Below are 22,830 nucleotides of genomic sequence, written 5' to 3'. Positions count from 1 at the left end.
CCTCTGGTCTCTGATATATCTCACTGTCTCATGCTCTTTTGTTTAATTTTTATTTGGCTTTAGGCCCTAATCACAAAAACTTTTTTTATAGTTTAATATTACCTTAATGTATTGTCACAGTCTAGAGATATGTAGATATATGCCTTTAGAAGATGCTATTTGTTAAAGTAGTGGTATATTTTAGTATGTTTTCAGATTTTGCGTCTTCATCAGATTTGGTTAATCCAAAGCTAATTGAAGAATGACTTTGGGAGGTGATTTGTCTCCTTTCAACAGTTTGACTATAGATAATCTGAGATTGTTTTAGGCTTACACCTATGGTGAAAAGCAGCAAATATTTAGATTCCTTTATTAGATGATACAAAAATCCTTTGCTATATAATTAATTAAATTAAAATATGTGTTTTATAGCTAAATAGGTGTCATAGAGAAAGAAAGGCTTGCTGTTCAGATTGAACCTCATGTTAAACTTGTGTCTTGGTGGGGTTTTCTCTCAAAGAATATTTTATCTTTGTAAGTTTATGAAATTGATTTATAAATTCAACAGAGTGATTAGCTTCTTGAGTACTAATTTATGCTAATAAACCCATATAATAGATTCATAATTCAGAATGTCCATTTATTAATTTACAGTAGAGATACACCTTATAGTGACCAGAATATTTACATATGGCTCCAGCATAGACCCCTTAAAGATACCAAGGTCCCTGAAAAATGGAATAGGTAATCACGCCCTTGCTTGGTGGATATAAAGTAAAAGCAAAGGCAGTTAGGTGGTCTTGAAAGATACTTTACTAAGTCTTTGACAGACTGGGAAACCAGCTTCCATTTACCATAGTACATACTGTTCCAGTGACTGGGATGCTAGTGACCATCAGTCCCTGGATATCAGAGTACTGTATATCTTCCAGCAAAGGTTTGTAGAGCATACTCCTTTTTCAATATTCTGATCAATCATGTGCCAAAAAGAAATTTGTCACTGTATTTTTTTTTTTTCGTAAATTGTCCCCCAGTTCAGGTTAGTTTATGTTTTTAAAATCATTGAATGTTAGAACCAAAAGGGAACTTAAACATTCAGTTCAGCTTTTATTTTCTAAAGAGGAAACTGAGGCTTGGAGCAATTAAATCCTTTGCCCAAGATCACATGTATTGGAGCTTACTCAGTCCAGTGTTGAATTGCTCATTATTGCTTCATGCAAGAAGTCAACTATTTCGTTCATATTTGAGATTCATAACTTGCAGATTCCATTCTTGAGAGGTACCCTAAATTGCTTGCTCACATTTAGGTAATTCCCCATGTTTATTAGAAGCATACTTACAAATTCTTTAGCTGGATTATTTCTTAGAATTATGCTGAATCTTATTTTCATTGCCAATGGTGATATTTTTTAATCTTTCTCAAACTGTGGCTATAACTTATTTTGAGGCTTATAGCTTAATTCACTTGGTAGGTGAAGTTTCTTCCTCTACTCCACCTGTGTATACTTATTTTGAGCTTTTTGTTCAACACCAGTTATTCCTTTATTTATTTTCTTAAAAAGACTGCTGCTGCTGCTGCTAAGTCGCTTCAGTCGTGTCTGACTCTGTGCGACCCCATAGACGGCAGCCCACCAGGCTCTGCTGTCCCTGGGATTCTCCAGGCAAGAACACTGGAGTGGGTTGCCATTTCCTTCTCCATTAAAAAGACTATTCCGTAATTATTAATATAATCAGTTTGAAAGGCAATTAGGCCGAAAGATCTGTCTCATGTTTATCTCTTGATACTGTCTTCTCTAGGGCAGATGTTACATTTCCTTAATTCTAAGATGTATATTTTAATGTTTTTATAATTGGTATACATTTTTAAATTGACTTGTATTTTGTTATGTTGTTCAGCTCCACCTCCAGCAGTTTTTACTTCAATACTATAATTTGTGACTTCTTTTTTTTTCACCTTTAATAGTGATTGTTTATTGATACTTGAGTTTGCCTATATGTTACGTTTATTTGTTATTTCAGTGGTCTTACTGCTTTTTTAGCATATAGGCCTTTGTTTTGTAGGGGTCTAACTTATATGAATTTCAGTTACCACAGTTTAATTTTTGTTTTTTATTGGAATATAGTTGATTTCACAATGTTGTATTAGTTTCAGTTGTACAGCAGATTGATTCAGTTATACATATACATATATCTATTATTTTTCAAATTCTTTTGCCACTTAGGTTGCTACAGATTATTGAGCAGAGTCCCTTGTGCTATACAGTAGGTTATCTGTTTAAATTTAGCACTGTGTTTATGTCAGCCCCAAACTCCCAGTCTATCCCCCCCATATATTGTAATTGGTAGCTTCTTATAATCAAGTGATTATATAGGGATTTGTACACTAAAACTAAGCCATGACCCAAAATTGACTTCTGTTTTATAGATTGTGTCTCCATTACAAATTTAAAGCGATGCAAGGAAAAATAGAACTTTAAAAAAACGAGGGTATGAGTATATGTATTCACATGTTTTCTTCTTTTTAGACAATATGTGCACTCATTTGTGGGCGTCCGATTGTAAAACCAGAATATTTTACTGAATTTCTTAAAGCAGTTCAGTCCAAGAAACAACCTCCAGAAATTGAAAGGTACATTGTGTATGTGAAATATAACAAAATATAACACACAAAATACGATTGCACGGGCTTGATTTAGGTTAATTCCCTCTTTATTGGTTGTTTCAGGATGTAACTTACAGTTCAGCGTTATTAATGAAATTTTTTTGTTAGTATGTACAGAAAGTTTCCCAAGCAATTAATTCTTTGTTGATTATTCTTTATCTTGGTGAAACAGAGGTGACATGTGTGCCAATATTTAAAGACAAACACTGAAGGATAGTAATGACCCCGAGGTAGGAGCAGTGGGCACACATGCTGGTGCTGGGCATCGCGCGCGCAGGCCCCTGGAATTGTGAGGGGGAGCAGCCCTGTTACAGAGCTGGAGTCTGGGACCAGAGTATGAACAGTGCTGTGGCCTTAGAACTTGAGCTTATTACCTTCTTTGAAAAATGAGGCTAATACCTGTCCTGCTCAACGTTCTAAGTATTTCATATTATTTATTTTAAATACTGGTATACACTAAGTCTGAGCTTACTGAATTGTAATAGGTGTTTATTAAAAGAAATGTAACTAATTACAATATCTGGAAAGATTCATAATAGCTTTCTTATTTATGTAATTTTTTGGATGCTGTGCTAAATTTGTGAACCACCAGACTAAGGATCATCTGTCTACTGTATCTACTGCATTAGTCATGTCTGCAGTAACATAAACGGTGGTTTAGGAGGAAGATACTTGTGATTTTTCTTTTCAGGTTGCATGGTTAGAATACTGCTCAGTATAAAATGGTGAGTGTTTTTAGTCAACATAAGAACATGCTTAAAATGTATGTCAGTAGCTTATGTTCTAAATGACATAACAGATTTGAGGAAGTTTAAAAAAACATATCTAAAATTCTGTGCGAAGTAAGTATTTTACTACAAAGTAAATTAAGTATTAGTTCAGTTCAGTCGCTCAGTCGTGTCCGACGCTTTGTGACCCCATGGACTGCAGCATGCCAGGCCTCCCTGTCCATCACCAACTCCTGGAGTTTACTCAAACTCATACCCATTGAGTCGGTGATGCCATTCCACCATCTCATCCTCTGTTGTCCCCTTCTCCTCCTACCTTCAATCTTTCGAAACATCAGGATTTTTTCTAATGAGTCAGTTCTTCGCATCAGTGGCCAAAGTATTGGAGTTTCAGCTTCAACATTAGTCCCTCCAATGAATATTCAGGACTGATTTCCTTTAGGATGGACTGGTTGGATCTCCTTGCAGTCCAAGGGATTCTCAAGAGTCTTCTCCACTTTGAACACCACAGTTCAAAAGCATCATTTCTTTGGCGCTCAGCTTTCTTTATAGTCCAATTCTCAGATCCATACAGGACTACTGGAAAAACCGTAGCCTTGACTAGATGGACCTTTGTTGGCAAAGTAACGTCTCTGCTTTTTAATATGCTGTCTAGGTTGGTCATAACTTTTCTTCCAAGGAGTAAGCGTCTTTTAATTTCATGGCTGCAGTCACCATCTGCCATGAATTTTGAGCCCCCCAAAATAAACTCTGACACTGTTTCCACTGTTTCTCCATCTACCTGCCATGAAGTGATGGGACTGGATGCCATGATCTTTGTTTTCTGACTGTTGAGCTTTAAGCTAACTTTTTCACTCTATTCTTTCACTTTCATCAAGAGCCTCTTTAGTTCTTCTTCACTTTCTGCCATAAGGGTGGTGTCATCTGCATATCTGAGGTTATTGATATTTCTCCTGGCAATCTTGATTCCAGCTTGTGCTTCCTCCAGCTCAGCATTTCTCATGATGTACTCTGCATATAAGTTAAATAAGCAGGGTGACAATATACAGCCTTGATGTACTCCTTTCCTGATTTGGAACCAGTCTGTTGTTCCATGTCCAGTTCTCACTGTTGCTTCCTGACCTGCACACAGGTTTCTCAAGAGGCAGGTCAGGTGGTCTAGTAGTCCCATCTCTTTCAGAATTTTCCACGGTTTATTGTGATCCACATAGTCAAAGGCTTTGGCATAGTCAATAAAGCAGAAGTAGATGTTTTTCTGGAACTCTCTTGCTTTTTCTACGATCCATCAGATGTTGGTAATTTGATCTCTGGTTTCTCGGCCTTTTCTGAATCCAGCTGGAACATCTGGAAGTTCACGGTTCACGTATTGCTGAAGCCTGGCTTGGAGAATTTTGAGCATTACTTTACTAGCATGTGAGATGAGTGTAATTGTGTGGTAGTTTGAGCATTCTTTGGGATTGGATTGAAAACTGACCTTTTCCAGTCCTGTGGCCGCTGCTGAGTTTTCCCAATTTGCTGGCATATTGAGTGCAACACTTTCACAGCATCATCTTTTAGGATTTGAAATAACTCAACTGGAATTCCATCACCTCCACTAGCTTTGTTCGTAGTGATGCTTCCTAAGGCCTGCTTGACTTCACATTCCAGGATGTCTCGCTCTAGGTGAGTGATCACACCATCATGATTATCTGGGTCATGAAGATCTTTTTTTGTATAGTTCTTCTGTGTATTCTTGCCTCCTCTTCTTAATATCTTCTGCTTCTGTTAGGTTCATACCATTTCTGTCCTTTATTGTGCTCATCTTTGCATGAAATGTTCCCTTGGTGTCTCTAGTTTTCTTGAAGAGATCTCTAGTCTTTCTGAGTCTATTGTTTTCCTCAATTTCTTTGCACTGATCCCTGCGGAAGGCTTTCTTATCTCTCCTTGCTCTTCTTTGGAACTCTGCGTTCAAATGGGAATACCTTTCCTTTTCTCCTTTGCTTTTTGCGTCTCTTCTTTTCACAGCTATTTTTAAGGCCGCCTCAGACAGCCATTTTGCTTTTTTGCATCTCTTTTTCTTGGGAATGGTCTTGATCCCTGTCTCCTGTAGAATGTCACGAACCTCTGTCCACTGTTCATCTGCCACTCTGTCTATCAGATCTAGTCCCTTAAATCTATTTGTCACTTCCACTGTATCATCATAAGGGATTGGGTTTAGGTCATACCTGAATGGTCTAGTGGTTTTCCCTACTTTCTTCAGTTTAAGTCTGAATTTGGCAATAAGGAGTTCATGGTCTGAGCCACAGTCAGCTCCCAGTCTTGTTTTTGCTGACTGTTTTGCTTCTTCACCTTTGGCTGCAAAGAATATAATCAGTGTGATTTCATTGTTGACCATCTGGTGATGTCCATGTGTAGAGTCTTCTCTTGTGTTGTTGAAACAGGGTGTTTGCTATGACCAGTGTGTTCTCTTGGCAAAACTCTATTAGCCTTTGCCCTGCTTCATTCTGTACTCCAAGGCCAAATTTGCCTGTTGCTCCAGGTATCTCTGGACTTACTACTTTTGCAGTCCAGTCCCCTATAATGAAAAGGACATCTTTTTTGGGTGTTAGTTCTAGAAGGTCTTGTAGGTCTTCATAGAACCATTCAACTTCAGCTTCTTCAGCATTACTGTTATGGCATAGACTTGGATTACTGTGATATTGAATGGTTTGCCTTGGAAACGAACAGAGATGATTCTGTCATGTTTGAGATTGCATCCAAGTACTGCATCTCGGACTCTCTTATTGACTATTATGGCTACTCCATTTCTTCTAAGGGATTCTTACCCACAGTAGTAGATATAATGGTCATCTCAGTTAAATTCACCCATTCCAGTCCATTTTAGTTCGCTGATTCCTAAAATGTCAATGTTCACTCTTGCCATCTCCTGTTTGACCACTTCCAATTTGTCTTGATTCATGGACCTGACATTCCAGGTTCCTATGCAATATTGCTCTTTACAACATCGGACGTTGCTTCCATCACCAGTCACATCCACAACTGGGTGTTGTTTTTGCTTTGGCTCCGTCTCTTCATTCTTTCTGGAGTTATTTCTCTACTGATCTCCATTAGCATATTGGGCACCTACTGACCTGGGGAGTTCATCTTTCAGTGTCCTATCTTTTCTCCTTTTCATACTGTTCATGGGGTTCTCAAGGCAAGAATACTGAAGTGGTTTGCCATTCCCTTCTCCAGTGGACCACATTTTGTCAGAACTCTCCACCATGACCCGTCCGTCTTGGGTGGCCCTACACGGCATGGTTTAGTTTCATTGAGTTAGATAAGGCCATGGTCCATGTGATTAGATTGGTTAGTTTTCTGTGATTGTGGTTTACTCATGCTAATTATTTTATTGCCAATTTTAAAATGTTTTTGCCTAGTCACTCAGTTGTGTCTTACTCTTTGCGACCTTGTTGACTCTAGCATGCCAGGCTTCCCTGTCCTTCACCATCTCCCAGAGTTTGCTCAAACTCGTGTCCATTGAGTTGGTGATGCCATCCAACCATCTCATCCTCTGTTGTCCCCTTCTCCTCCTGCCCTCAATCGTCCAAGCATCAGGGTCTTTTCGAATGAATCACCTCTTCAAATCTGGTGGCCAAAGTATTGGAGCTTCAATATCAGTCCTTCTGTTGAATATTCAGAATTTGATTTCATTTAGGACTGACTGGTTTGATCTCCTTGCTATTCAAGAGACTTTCGAGAGTTTCTCTAGCACCACAGTTCTGGTACTAGATATTTTCAGTTCTGCAGTGCTCAGTCTTTTTTGTGGTCCAACCCTCACATCTGTACATGACTACTGGAAAAGTCATAGCTTTGACTATATGGACCTTTGCCAGCAAAGTGATAGCTCTGCTTTTTGATATGCTGTCTAGGTTTGTCATAGCTTTTCTTCCAAGGAGCAAGCATCCTTTCTTTTTTTTTTTTTTTTTTTAATGGCTGCATTCACTGTGGTGATTTTGGAGCCCAGGAAAATAAAATCTGTCACTGCTTCCACTTTTTTTCCATTTGCCATGCAGTGTTGGGACTAGATGCCATGATCTTCGTTTTTTGAATGTTGAATTTTAAGCCAGCTCTTTTCACTTTCCTCTTCACTTTCATTAAGAGGCTCTTTATTTCCTTTTTGCTTTCTGCCATTAGGGTGATATCATCTGCTTATCTGAGGCTGTTGATATTTTTCCTAGCAATCTTTATTCCAGCTTGTGTTTCATCCCACCTGGCATTTCATATGATATATTCTGCATATAAGTTAAATAAGTAGGGTGACAATATACAGCCTTGTCGTGCTCCTTTCCTAATTTGGAACCAGCCTGTTGTTCCATGTCTGGTTCTAACTGTTGCTGCTTGACCTGCATACAGTTTCTCAGGAGGCAGGTAAGGTAGCCTGGTATTCCCATCTCTTTAAGAATTTTCCACAGTTTGTTGTGATTCACACAGTCAAATGCTTTAGTATAATCTCCCTTTCTCCTTTAATGTATATATATGTGTGTACATGTATATAAATATATATAAAATATTACTAGCTATTTTAAACTAATTTGCCCAGTGCAGATATTTTTAGGAACTGTTCATACCTGATAATGTGTATCTGCTTTTAAAAGTAACTGAACATCAGATTTTCTCTTTGTTTTCAGTTTTTACTTGGGAGGTTTCATGTATTTTATAATCTGGTTAACAGATAATATGCTTTCCTCTAGAAAGGAATCATATTTTATTTCCTTTTTGGCCACACCAAGTGTCTTGCAGGTTTGAACCCAGGTCCTCGGCAGTGAAAGCATGGCGTCCTAACCACTGGGCCACCAGAGAATTAATGAGATTTTGAAATAGATGATTCTTAATCTTTTTTGAGTCCTAGATCCCTGTGAGAACTTAAAAGCACTGATCTCTCCTCTAGAAACTTCACTTACTACCAACTTGAAAGTGAAAGTCGCTCAGTCCTGTCTGACTCTTTGTGACCCCATAGACATAGTCCATGGAATTTTCCAGGCCAGAATCATAGTCCATGGAATTTTCCAGGCCAGAATACTGGAGTGGATAGCTTTTCCCTTCTCCAGGGGATCTTCTCAACCCAGGGATCGAACCCAGATCTCCCGCATGGCCTGCAGATTCTTTACCAGCCAAGCCACAAAGGAAGCCCAAGAATGCTGGAGTGGGTAGCCTATCCCTTCTCCAAGGGATCTTCCTGACCCAGGAATCGATGTGGGGTCTTCTGCATTGCAGGCGGATTCTTTACCAGCTGAGCTGTCAGGGAAGCCCAGCTTGCCTAGTGCCTATTGTGAGCCTCCCTAGAAAAGTTGATAAATCCTGTAAATAATGACTCTTGTTACAGCTAATAAACCATTTTAATTCTGGATTACTTAGGAATGGAGGCGTCTGATAAGTTTTTAGTACTGGTGATTTGTTTTATGGTTTTTGGAGTTTCTAGAATCAGTCATTGATTCTTACTTATTCAGAATCTCAGTGTATTCAACTTGCTTTTTTGTTGTTGTTTTTTTCTTTAGGTTAGGCCTAGTTTTTTTCTGACTTCAATTTGTGACTGTATTAACTTAAATGGGTGTAATAAAACATCCCCACTCTAAGATTGTTCAATAACTCCTAACTCAGGGTTACTAGGAAAGACTATTAGTTAGTTCATGTTTGATAATCAGGTTTTAATACTATTTTAAAATATGTAGTTTTTTGCCTTAATAGATTCCTGTACCTATTGGGATCCATTTTGATATGTTTGTGGAAGACTGTGTACTCAGTTATCAAATAGAAAAAAGATTAAATTTAAGATATTAACTAGTAGTAAGATGGTTTATAAAGGATATGAAATAAAAATAAACAAACATGCAAGCAAGCAAACTATAATATTTTTACCTAACAAACAGTGTAGTCCTTTTGTTGCAATTATGTCTGCATGTCTGCACTGTTACCATGAAACAGAGTAAGTCAGGGGTAAGATAGAGTGCCTGATGTGGTTTGTGACGTCTGATTTTCTTATACTGCTATAGAAGTACCAATGTAGATGATTCCATTTAAAAGACGTCTTTAATTTTGATACTCTGTGCTTTAATATAGGAAGTCCATTAAAATATTGCTTATGTCTGAATATTAAAAAAACGATCCCTCAAGAGAAAAAGCGAGTTTTCCTTTATTTGAAAATTTGCAGAGTTTCTCTTACTGTAGAGTGCTTTCTCCGTTACTTTATTTCACACAACAAGCATTGTTTTGAGAAAACACTGTTGGAAGAGAGTCCTTACATCATACAAAACCAGCTGAATATTCCAACAGTGTAAGGCCCTGACTGCCCCATACCTAGGCCATTTCTCAGGGTTCTGTTCACAGTGAGAGACCTGGAGGGGTGAAGTAATATCTCCTTCCAGGGGCAAAGAGCAGGCCTGCTGAAAGCTTCTCATAAAATGGGTGGATTCCTAAGTTCATGGTAACACTGCTCTCGGGAGGTGCACTCTGGTCATCCCCGTGGAACTTGGTGTGGCAGGAGGGCTGCTGCAAACACAGTGGGGCTTCCTGCTGCCTTTTCTCAGACCCAGGAGTCTTGTGTCGTCTGCCAACATCCGTGAAACACGTACAGGTTAACTTACCAACTTGTAATAAAATCTCAGACCCAAGAGATACATTAGCCTGAAACAAACATGGTAAATGAAAGTTTAGGAAATTATAAAGTTTCATTGTGTATTGGTATCTCTTTGCTTTAATTTGCATTTTCCTAATGATATATGATGATACTAAGCATCTTTTCATGTGCATATTTGCTCTCTCTATATTTCTTTGAGGAGATATCTAATAAAGTCTTGAGCTGTTTTTAAAAATCAGATTGTTTGTTTTCTTATTGTTGAATTTTAAGAGTTCTTTATGTATTTTTTATAACAGTTCTTTATCAGATATGTATTTTGCAGTTGTTTTCTCCCAGTCTGTGGTTTGTCTTCTCATTCTCGTGACACTATCTTTCACACAGAGCAGAACTTTTTAATTTTAATGAAGTCTCACTTATCAATTAATTATTTCATGGATCAAGTCTTTGGTGTTATATCTAAAAAATCATCTCCATATCCAAGGCCATCTATTCTCCTATATTATCTTCTAGGAGTTTTATACTTTTTGCTTTTATATTTAGGTCTGTGATCCACTGTGAGTTATTTTTTGTGAAAAGTGTATGATCTGAGTGTAAATTCATTTCTTTTTTTGTATGTGAATGTCCAGTTTCATCACCAGTTGTTGAAGACTATGTAAGCTCCATTGTAAAGATCAATTGACTCTCTGTGTGAGTCCATTTCTGGGTTCTCTGGTCTCTTCCCCTGATCTCTTTGTCTCCTTTTTTCGTCAGCACCGCACTCTCGTGATTACTGCCACTTTACACTAAGCCTTGAATTCTGGTAGTGTCAGTACTCCAGCCTGTTCTTCTTCCTCAATCTTGTGTTGGCTATTCTAAATTTTTTCCCTCTCTGTATAAACTTTAGAATCTGTTCGTTGATATTTGCAAAGTAACTTGCTGGAAGTTATTTGGATTGTGTTTATTTTTATAGATGAAGTTGGGAAGAACTGACATGTTGACAACATTAAGTCTTTCCATGAACATTAGTAATTTTTACTAGAAGGTAGAGAAACTAAAAGAGTGGTCAGCTAATAGTTCTAAAAAAAGAGCTGACTATATAGAAAGTTGAAACTATGGACCAATGAGAAGTTTTAATAATTATCTCTTGATTTTACTTTTCTGTTTTCTTCTATTCCCTAATCTCTGTGGATGTCTAAGATGTGTTTATAGTATTACCTTAAGGAGAGTATTACCTTAAAGAGCTAAAAGATTGTGTTTTTAATTCTTTGAAAATTTTATTTAAACTGACAAAATACAGGTTATAAAATTCTAAAATGAGCTTCTCCGAAGAGGTTTCTAACCAAACATGACGAGGTTTCCCAGGTGGCTCAGTGGTAAAGAATCTGCCTGCAGTGTAGGAGAAACAGGAGACACAGGTTTGGTCCTTGGGTTGGGAAGATCTGAGTGGGAAATGGCAACCTGCTGCAGTTACCTTACCGGGAAAATTGCATGGACAGAGGGGCGTGGCAGGCTACAGTCCTTGATGTCTCAGAGTCAGACACAGTAAAGACTGAGCACACACTTATGCACGCAAGTCTAATATGCAAATAGAATTTGATCTCTAATGGATGATATTTCAACTATTTGTTACTTTTGTGTTTTTCAGTTTTGGTTTTACTTTTATTTTTAAAAACTTTTTTGTATTACTTTTTTTCTCTCAGCCAATTTGTAATTCACAGAACTGTTTGATTTATATATATTTAATTGTCTCTTGTTATGATTGCCTACTCTTACATTATGTAGTTTTAGAAAATAAAGAACAGTTCTGCTGTTCTATGTTGCACCTGTCACTATATTTATAGTAAAAGCATTTAGGTACTTTCAGTCCTTTAGGCCCAGGTAAAACTCTTATAAATTTTTAACAATACAGTTGTATTATGGAAATTAAGCCTTTCTAGTTTTCTAGTCCAGATTACCAATTCTGTTTACAAATTTAATGTTGTGTGTACAGTGTAGTATGTAATTATAATATACTTTTTTATAGTTTTTACCCACCTGTTGATGAACCGGCTATTGGAAATAAAAATATTGATCTGTCAGGACGCCAGGAAAGAAAACAAATCTTCAAAGGGAAAACATTTGTCTTTCTAAATGCCAAGCAGGTAATGTTATAAGCTAAATTTTCCTGAAGAAAATGTTATAAACTAGGATAAATTATTATCAGTTGTTAATACATTTCCTTTTGAGGTTTTGTGTTAATGTCTGAGGGAAATAAGAAATTGCCCAGGTACCAGAACTTGCCCAGTGTTCATGTATATGACTTTGGCATTTCTTAATATCTGTTAATTGGCTAATTAATTAAGTTTATATAAATATATAGAAGGAAGAGACCAAAAACTCTTATTTAACTTCTAATTTGTTCGGTTAGTAAGCAGCTGTTGAATGTCTTCTATGTAATGAACTGAGAGTTCCAGAAGTTTATGTTATATGTGGAAAATGTAAGTAAGCTCACAGTTCCAGTGCTGTGCAATGAGGACCTGCAGTGATACCTGGTGAACCAGGGAAGCTCAGATTGTCCTGTCAAGAAGTAGAATCATTTAATTTTAAGCATGTATTCAAGAAATTAATTATGGCTGTTTATTACTTTTTTCCTCCCTCCCCCCCCATTTTTAGCATAAAAAATTAAGTGCAGCAGTTATATTTGGAGGAGGAGATGCTAGGTTGATAACAGAAGAAAATAAAGAAGAAGATAGTTTCTTTTCAGCTCCTGGAACTTGCGTTGTTGATGCAGGACTAACAGATGTACAGACTTTAATTCCTGACTCTCAGAAAAAATGGATTCATTCAATTATGGATATACTCCAAAGGTACAGAATTATTCTTTATTAGTTTGTTTTTAAAAGGGAAAGTAGGTTATTCTATATGTAAATTTTTTAATACTCCACATAGTAATGTAAAGGCATACACAATCTCAAAAATGACATAATGATCTTGGTTTGTTTCCAAGGCAAAACCATTCAGTATTCCAGTAATCCAAGTGTGTGCCCTAGCCACTAACGCTGCAGAAGCTGAAGTTGAATAGTTCTCCAAGACCTTCTAGAATTAACACCCAAAAAAGATAACCTTTTCATCATAGGAGACTGGAATGCAAAAGTAGAAAGTCAAGAGATACTTGGAGTAACAGGCAAGGTTGGCCTTGGAATACAAAATGAAGCAGAGCAAAGACTAACGGAGTTTTTGCCAAGAGAATGCACTGGTCATAGCAAACACCCTCTTCCAACAACATAAGAGAAGACTCTACACATGGACCTCATGAGATGGTCAGTACCGAAATCAAATTGATTATATTCCTTGCAGCCGAAGATGGAGCAGCTCTATACAGTCAGCAAAAACAAGACCAGGAGCTGACTATGGCTCAGATCATGAACTCCTTATTGACAAATTCAGGCTTAAATTGAAGAAAGTAGGGAAAACCATTGGGCCACGCAGGTGTGACCTAGATCAAACCCCTTATGATTATACTGAAGAAGTGACAACTAGATTCGAGGGATTAGATCTGATGGACGGAGTGTGTGAAGAACTATGGACTGAGGTTCGTGACATTGTACAGGAGGTGGTGATCAAAACCATCCCCAAGAAAAAGAAATCCAAAAGGCAAAATGGTTGTCTGAGGAGACCTTACAAACAGCTGAGAGAAGAAGGGAAGTGAAAGGCAAAGGAGAAAAGGAAAGATATATCCATCTGAATGTAGAGTTCCAAAGAATAGCAAGGAGAGATAAGAAAGCCTTCTTAGGTGAACGATGCAAAGAAATAGAGGCAAACAATAGAACAGGAAAGACTAGACATGCCTTCAAGAAAATTAGAGATACCAAGGGAACATTTCATGCAAAGATGGGCACAATAAAGAATAGAAGTGATACGGACCTAATAGAAGCAGAAGATGTTAAGAAGAGGTGGCAAGAATACACAGAAGAACTATACAAAAAAGATCTTAATGACCCAGATAACTACGATGGTGTAATCACTCACCTAGAGCCAGACATCCTGGAGTGTAAAGTCAAGTGGGCCTAAGGAAGAATACCTACCAACAAAGCTAATGGAGGTGATGGAATTCCAGCTGATGTATTTCAAATCCTGAAAGATGATGCTGTTACAAGTGCTGCACCCAATTTGCCAGCAAATTTGGAAAACTCAGCAGTGGCCACAGGACTGGAAAAGATCAATTTTCATTTTAGTTCCAAAGAGGGGCAATGCCAGAGAATGTTCAAACTACCACACAGTTGCACTCATCACATGCTACCAAGGTAATGCTCAAAATTCTCCAAGCTAGGCTTCAACAGTACATGAAGAGAACTTCCAGAGGTTTAGAAAAGGCAGAGGTAACAGATCAAATTGTCAACATTCATTGGATCATAGAAAAAGCCAGGCAATTCCAGAAAGACATCTGCTTCTGCTTCATTGACTATGCTAGAGCTTTTGACTGTGTGGATCACAACAAACTGTGGAAAATTCTTTAAGAAATGAGATACCAGACCACCTCATTGTCTCCTGAGAAACCTGTATGGAGATCAAAAAGCAACAGTTAGAACCAGACATGGAACAACTAACTGACTCATAATTGGGAAAGGAATACGTCAAGGCTATGTATCGTCATCCTGTTATTTAACTTCTGTGTAGAATATATCGTGCGAAATGCCGGGCTGTATCAGACTCAAGCTGAAATCAAGATTGCTGGGAGAAATATTAGTAATTTCATATATGCAGATGACACCACCCTAATGGCAGAAGGCAAAGAGGAACTAGATAGCCTCTTGATGAAGGTGAAATTGAAGAGTGAGAAAGTTGGCTTAAAATTCAACATTCAAAAAATGAAGATCATGGCATCCGGTCCCATCACTTCATGGCAAATAGGGGGGAAAAAGATGGAAACCGTGACAGACTTTATTTTCTTGGGCTCCAAAATCACTGTGGACAGTGACTGCAGCCATGAATTTAAAAGACTTGCTCCTTGGAATAAAAGTTATGACAAACCTAGACAGTGTGTTTTAAAAAGCAGAGACATCACTGAGACAAAGGTCCATATAGTCAAAGCTGTGGTTTTTCCAGTAGTCACGTACAAATGTGAGAGTTGGACCATAAAAAATGCAGAGTGCGAAAGAAATGATGCTTTCGAATTGTGGTGGTGGAGAAGACTCTTGATAGATATCAAACCAGTCAATCCTGAAGGACATCAACCCTAAATATTCATTGGAAGGACTGATGCTGAAGCTCCACTACTTTGGCAGCCTGATGCAAAGAGCTGGCTCATTGGAGAAGACCCTGATGCTGAGAAGGATCAAGGACAATATGACCCAGCAATCCCACTGCTGGGCATACACACCAAGGAAACCAGAACTGAAAGAGACACATGTACCCCAATGTTCATTGCAGAGCTGTTTGTAATAGCCAGGACATGGAAGCAACCTAGATATCCATTGGCAGACAAATGGATAAGGATGTTGTGGTACATATACACAGTGGAATATTACTCAGCTATTAAAAAGAACTCATTTGAGTCAGTTCTATTGAGGTGGATAAAACTGGAGCCTATTACACAGAGTGAAGTTAAGTCAGAAAGAGAAACACCAATACAGTATATTAATGCATATATATATGGAATTTAGAAAGACAGTAGCAACGATCCTATATGCAAGGCAGCAAATAGACACAGATGTAAAGAACAGACTTTTGGACTTTGTGAGAGAAGGTAGGGGTGGGATGATTTGAGAGAAGAGCACTGAAATATATATATTACCATATGTAAAATAGATGACCAGTGTAAGTTTGGTGCGTGAAGCAGGACACTCAAAGCTGGTGCACTGGGACAACCCAGAGGGATGGGGTGGGAAGGGAGGTGGGAGGGAGGCTCAGGGTGGGGGGACTCGTGTGCACCCGTGAGTGATTCATGTCGGTGTTTGGCAAAAACCACCACAGTGTTGTAAAGAAATTACCCTCCAATTAAATGAATTAATTAAAACACAGAGATTGAGGACAGGTTGAGAAGGGTATGATGGAGAATGTGATGGTTGGATGGCATCACCTACTCAAGGGACATGAGTTTGAGCAAACTTCGGGAGACAGTGAAGTCCTGCGAAGCCTGGTGTGCTGCAGTTCTTGGGGTTGCAACTAGGTGCCCATGACTGAGCAACTGAATAATAACATATACACGAATTATTATAAAGATTTTACTGTATACGGTTTGAAAATTTATTGTGACTTAGTATGCTTAAAGTAGAATAGATTTCTCTATGATAATTTTCTCTCAATACATATTTTCTGCCTCTTTTTTGTTACTTTAATAGAATTTGCAGAATATACGTCTTTTTATAAAGTAGTATTTGTTTTCCTCTAGATTATGTAGTTGAGAAAGTTAAAACTCAAATGTAAAGTTTTTTCTGAAATAGCCTAAAAATGTATTTTTCCCTGGATGATTAGTACCCATTGAAAATTTATATAAAAATTTTTATCCCTCCTGTATATATAGGCCACTATAGGAATGGGCTTCCCTGGAAGCCCAGTTGGTAAAGAATCTGCCTGCAATTCAGGAGAACCCAGTCTGATTTCTGCGTCAGGAAGATCCGCTGGAGAAGGAATAGGCTACCCACTCCAGAATTCTTGGTCTTCCCTGGTGGCTCAGCTGGTAAAGAATCTGCCTGCGATGCGGGAGATCTGGGTTTGATCCCTGGGTTGGGAAGATCCCCTGGAGAAGGGAACGGCTACCCGCTCCAGTATTCTGACCTGGAGAATTCCATGGACTATATAGTCCATGGGGTTGCAAAGAGTCGGACAAGACTGAGCGACTTTCACTTTCAGTTTTCATAGGAAAGCAGGAAAAAAAAAGTATCAAATATACTAGAATAGTGTTTGTAATGTGGGGAGGACCATTTGAAACCACTAAAGCAAGGATTTTTTTCCTGGACTCTTGATTGGTATTAATAATCTTTGCATTTTTGAAGCACAAAGTAAAAAATCAGCCTTGGCAGTCTGTTGACTAAATTCCTATTCACCTAGTAAAAAGTTATTAGGGCTTATGGTATTTGTATGTCTAAAATGTCCATAAATAAACAAGCTGTCTCCAGTATTTATTTTTCCTATCCCAGGAGTTCTTCTGACCATGAAGAACTTTTTTAAAAAATGAATTTGCTGAAGTAAAACTTCAGTCTTTTGTCCCATAAATATTTTGCTTAATGGAGATGTAGTAACTGCTGTGAAAAAGGAAATACCTGTGTAACAAAAGCGCCATCATATTACTACAACCAAAACGTCTGCAGTTATGTTTTAGGCACTGGGGTATAGTGGTGAACAAGACAGCCACGGTTGTCTAGAGGGAAAGACAGAGAGAGACAGACAGATGAGTACAAATGTGTGTAAGGGAGCAGAGGAACAGCAGCGGGGAGAAGTTTATGCTGAATAGAGAAAGTGTTTAGGCAGTACTTTACCTATGACCAGTTTCTAAAAGACATGCGGAACAGTAGCAGGAATACCTTACTTACTGTAAGCTGGTCCTGTTCTAAGCATTTTACATATATGAAGACATTTAAGCCCCATAGAATCCTGTGTATTTTTTTCTGTCATGACTCTCATTGTGTAAAAAGGGCAAAAGGGGATTTGAGTAGAACACAGGGACTGATCAGAGGAGCCAGTGTGTTAAACCGCGGAGTCTGGTTCCAGAGCCCACTCCATCTTGCTGCCTTTCATGTATAGGGACCCTAAGAACGGAGCCAGAGTGCAAGGTTGCCCAGAGGCTGGTGACCGCATCATGAGGTGACATTTTGTTCTGGAGTCTTCGGCCCCTGTTTCAGTTTGGTTTTGGAGAGAGGATGATTTTACAGTTTGAGAAAGACTATCACTTAAAATTAACACCTGTCCAGTTAGTCTAAGGCATTGATTGTCATGGAAAGTGCGGTTATATCAAACCAGTAACTTCAGCTGTTGACTGAATGTCATGTAATACGCCAGCATTGGGCCTGGTCAGTGCCATGGCTCTGTTGATTAGTTGTCAGAAGTGGCTATAGGATATCAGTTAAATATCTCTGAAAAAGGTTAGAAGTCTAGGGGAACAATATAACCCTGATGTTTGTCCTTGCTGAGATACATTCCCAGTATCTTAGCCCAAATTTAGGAACTCTTGTTGATTGTTTTCTTTTTATCCTCTCTTCCTTTGCCTTCTCTTCTCACCTGTTCCATGGCTTTGCATAAAATTGAATGAATTACAATCTTTGGATTATATGATACACTGCAGTCATCACTGAACTAAAATAATATATACTCATTTTGTTCACTAGTTATTTTAAATAAATTTCTGTTATTGTAAACTGTTGAGACCATCTTTGTATGTTTCCTGCTGGTAACCTGTGCAGGATTTTCTTTGGGATATATTACTACATTACTAGGGTTAGAAGCTTCAACACTATCAAACTGTTCTCCACTTTATACTTCTACCCATGGTATATAAGAGATCAAGTTAGATGCACATCATTTTCAAGACTTGGTATTTTCAGACTACCATTTTTGCCAATTTAATGGATATTTAATCATATCTTGTGACTTTGATTTATATTTCTCTGATCATAAGTGATGGCTAACATTTCTTCAAATGTTTATTGGACATTTAGTTTTCCTCCTTTGTGAAATACATGTCTCTCTCCCAGTTTTCTATTGGAATAATTGTATTCATTTCATTAAGGTACAGATTTCCCCAGTTTTATATGTTCTTCTGTGTGTGTGGTATCTGTGTATATATATTAATAGTTCTCTATAATTTTATTACATATGTAGGTTCATGTACTTGCCATAGGTAAGATGTAGGACAGTTCCATCACCACAAGAATCCCTCATGTTGTTCTTTTATAACCACACATCCCTCCCCACTTCCCATTCCCTGTCCCTAAACTTTGGCAACCAATAAATTTGTTCTCCATTTCTAAAATTTTATTGTTAAAAAAAATAATATATAAATGAAATCATAGCAGCATATACCCTTTTAGAAGTTTTTTCTTCACTCACCATGATTCCTCAGAGATTCATCTAGGTTTTGTATATCAATCCCTTTTTTATTGCTGAGTAATGTTTCTTGGTATCGACAACCATATATGGGTATTTTTAATTACATTTTCCAGTTTACTGTTGATGTATATAAGTTCAGCTGACATTGATAATAATATCATATCCCACCACCTTGTCAGACTACCCTTTATTTATAATAATTTATCTGTAGTCTTTTTTATATAAACCATATCATCTGTAAATGATATTTCTCTCCTTTTTAACCCTTATGCCTTTGGTACTGCTCTCATTCTCTTTCTCTCTTGGTTTTGAATGAATTGGGACATCCAAAGTGGTGATAGTGGCCACGTTTATCTTACTATTGACTTTAAAAGGAATGCTTGCAGTGTTTCTCCATTTGAGATGATGTATGTCTGTTATAACATTGTTATGACGTATGTATTTTATATAGCTAATCTTTATAACTAATTTTCATAATATAGTATATAGTTTCAGAAGTGTTAGTAACGTAGTAAATTTTGAATTGCCTAAAATATTAAGTAGGTATTCATATATATCATTTGATGATAGTTTTTTAACTCTTTTTTTTAGTGTTGTTATAATTGCACAGAGTTCAAGTCTAAGTTAAATTGTTGTTTAGTCGCTAAGTTGTGTCCAATTCTTTGTGACCCCATGGACTGCAGCCTCCAGGCTTCCCTGTCCATCACCATCTCCTAGAGTTTGCTCAAACTCATGTTAATTGAGTCAGTGATGCCATCCAACCATCTCATCCTCTGTCCCTCCCTTCTCCTACCTTCAATCTTTCCCAGTATCAGGGTCTTTCCCAGTGAGTCAGCTCTTCACATCAGGTGGCCAAAGTATTGGAGCTTCAGCATCCGTCCTTCCAATGAATATTCAGGATTCCTTTCAAAACAATGAATGTTAAGCATTTGAAAAATACCTTTAAACTACTCGAGCCACTTAAAATACATATGCATAGGTATATATTATTTATTCTGTGGTATAGATATGCTGCGGTTTGTTGAATCATCCACCCATGAAGGACTTATGAGTTTTTTCAGTTTTTGTTGCAAATAAAGCTGCTGTGAACATTTGTGTACAGGTTTCTGTGTTGGTGTAAGTTTTCATTTCTCTGGAATAAATGCCCACAAGTGCAGTTTCTGAATTTTATTGTAATTGCATATTTGTGTGCCTTAAAAAAAAAAATTGTAGTACTTTGTATATTCTTGACATTAATCCTTTTGTCACTTTAATGTATTACAGAATTTGTTACCACTTTGTAAAGTATCTTTTTATTGTGTTGATGAATGAAGGTCCTTAATTTTAGTATCCTAAAAGTTAATTATCTTTAATAGTCAGTGTTTTTTTTTTAATTTTACTTAAGAAATCTTTTTCTACTTATAGATCAAAAAGATATTCTCTTCAATTTTTTTTACTAATATTTTCATATTTTGTTTTTGAAATTTATTTTTAATCTATCTGAGACTCATTCTATTTTATACCAAGGGACCTTACATACATGGGAATGTTTTGGCTTTTGTCTGTTGCATTGAGCAATATATCTGTTCCTGTACCATTACCACATTTACCACATTGTCTTAATTACTAGAATAACTTAAGCCTTTGAATCTAGTAGGACACATCTTTTCTTTGTGCTCTTCTTCAAAAGCATCCTGGCTATTCTTGGCTTTTTATTTTTCCATATACATTTTAGAGTCATCTTTTTAAAAACTTTACAAAGAACCAAAATTTTTCATTTTACAAAGAAAAGTGAAACATTTTTCAAATGTTAAACATTTGAAAAAGACCTTTTAAGCTACTACAACCACTTAAAATATCTCTGTAAAACATGTTAAAAGGAGTTTTAAAGCCCTTGAAACTTGAGGTGTAGTTTCTATATAGCATTATTAAGTTATATTAAATTATATTTGGTTTATAAGTCATTATTCACATTACAAAATAACAAAAGATGAGTTCACCATAAGATTCCTTTAATAAGATTCATTAATACATGTAAATTTGGTAAAATGATTTGATTTAGTAAACTTAAAGTTATAATACATACATAGATATAATTTATATATAGTTCTTAAAATTATAATATATAGATATAATTTATATATAGTTCTTTGTATTTTTTCCCCTCCCTCTCTTCCCCCCCCTTTTCTTTCTCTAAGTTTTATCTGAGGATTCTAGTAATCGTGGATTTGCTTTAAAAAATCTGTTTTATTCTTCATCTGAATATTACTGTTCTTAGTGTGAAAATTGCAGTGTTTTAGAACTGGAAGGATCTGTATCCCTTAGCTTAGATCTGCATTTTACAGGTGAAATAATTGAATTACTAAAAGGTGATGAACTTGCCCAATGTAATGTTGCTCCAGTGAATAAGCTAGTACTATACGTATTTGCAATTCTCTCTGTACCCATTAAATTGTGATATCACTTGAAGGGAAAAAAGGATAGATGCAGTTGATATCATCTTAATAAAAATTGTTAATTTTAATATAGTATTATGCTTAAACTATTTTATTCTAACAGGCACGGTCTTAGACCTATTCCAGAAGCAGAAATTGGATTAGCAGTTATTTTTGTTACTACAGAGAATTACTGTGATCCACAGGGCCAGCCCAGTACAGGTAATTAAAATATTATTTTATTGATTCTTCAGCAACTTTATTATGTAAATGGATGATAAGCTGTATGTACACCATACTTGCCAGGGTGACCATTTTCACCATCTTTTAAAGGTCATATGTTTATCCCTTCGTTTATTCATTCAGTAAATATTTATGGCTACTAAGTACTTGGCACTGTTGTAAGTACTGAAGGAACAGTGGTGAATGAAGTAAACAAGATACCTGTTATTGTGAAGTCTATATCCTAAAAGTCAGGATTCAGACAGTTAACAAGCATACACGTCTGATAAGTTCTGTTAAGGCCAAGTGCAAAGAGAAAGCTAGAACAAGGTGCCGTGAGAGTGATGGGAGTCGGCTCTTTTGGACTGGTGGTCACGGATGGTCTCACTCAGTGTGTCATATTGGAGCACCTCATGTCCTGAAGTGATGGGGAAAGGCAGCAATGGAAGGGTCTGGTTAGCAGAATTCCAGGTAGAAGGAACAGATCACAGTCATGTCTGTGTGGAGAATGGATTCCCAAGGCCCAAAATGGGAGTGGGGACGTGGGTAGAAGCTCCTGTGGAGGTCCAGGTGAGAGAGAGCCTGGTGCCTTGGACCAAGGTGGGTGGTCCAGTAGAGAGCAGGAAAACAAACTGAGGCCAGGTTTTGGAGCTAGACCCAGCAGGTCTTGCCTGTGTAGGATTTAGAAACAACTTCTCGTCTTTTGGCATGAGTAACTGGTTGGATGATGTTGCCATTTATGGAGATAAGGAATATATATTATAATCATCTCCATGTTGACTATTACAAAAGCCATTTTATGCAGAGCAACCATTACCCTTTTTTAAAAAAACACACTCCCCTGCTTTCTTGATGCTGCCATTAAGAAGGTGGTTCATTTATTTTTTCCTTCTCACTTCTTTACCTTAGCTATTTTTACATTTATTCTCCCTTCTAACTTTTCTTTGTCTAGCTATGAGTGCATCCATTCAGTATTTCTTTATACATTTATTTGCATCCTAGGTTCTTTTTAATAGTTATTTGTCACTGGTTATTGGACTTGAACCAAAAGGCACGTTATGACAGCAGCACCTAATTATGTACTCCAGGTGGTATCACAGGAGGGGTATCATTTATGTTGTAGCCCACTGAATGGCACCTATAGAATTGGACAGTGTACCTTCTGATTGGTAATAATAGCTGCTGTCTCTTGAATTTGCAAAGATTGGAGTGCTTTACATATGGCAT

General features: G+C 37.2%; 1 protein-coding gene across 3 annotated transcripts in view; it reads left to right on the top strand.

Moving 5' to 3' along the window:
• The window catches only part of NBN (nibrin), a 51,836-nt gene that overhangs the window by 7,641 nt on the left and 21,365 nt on the right, over positions 1-22,830 (top strand). For all 3 annotated transcript variants that reach the window (XM_081496841.1, XM_081496840.1, XM_081496839.1), the window contains 4 exons: positions 2,505-2,608; positions 11,967-12,084; positions 12,596-12,789; positions 21,506-21,603. In XM_081496841.1, the coding sequence (XP_081352967.1) occupies positions 2,505-2,608; positions 11,967-12,084; positions 12,596-12,789; positions 21,506-21,603 (514 nt within the window). The remainder of the gene's footprint in view (positions 1-2,504; positions 2,609-11,966; positions 12,085-12,595; positions 12,790-21,505; positions 21,604-22,830) is intronic.

The sequence above is a fragment of the Giraffa tippelskirchi genome, chromosome 6, assembly GCF_054371585.1.
Source record: "Giraffa tippelskirchi isolate mGirTip1 chromosome 6, T2T-mGirTip1v1.2.pri, whole genome shotgun sequence".
NCBI classification, from domain to species: Eukaryota; Metazoa; Chordata; class Mammalia; order Artiodactyla; family Giraffidae; genus Giraffa; species Giraffa tippelskirchi.
This window is presented reverse-complemented; position numbering and strand designations above follow the sequence as displayed.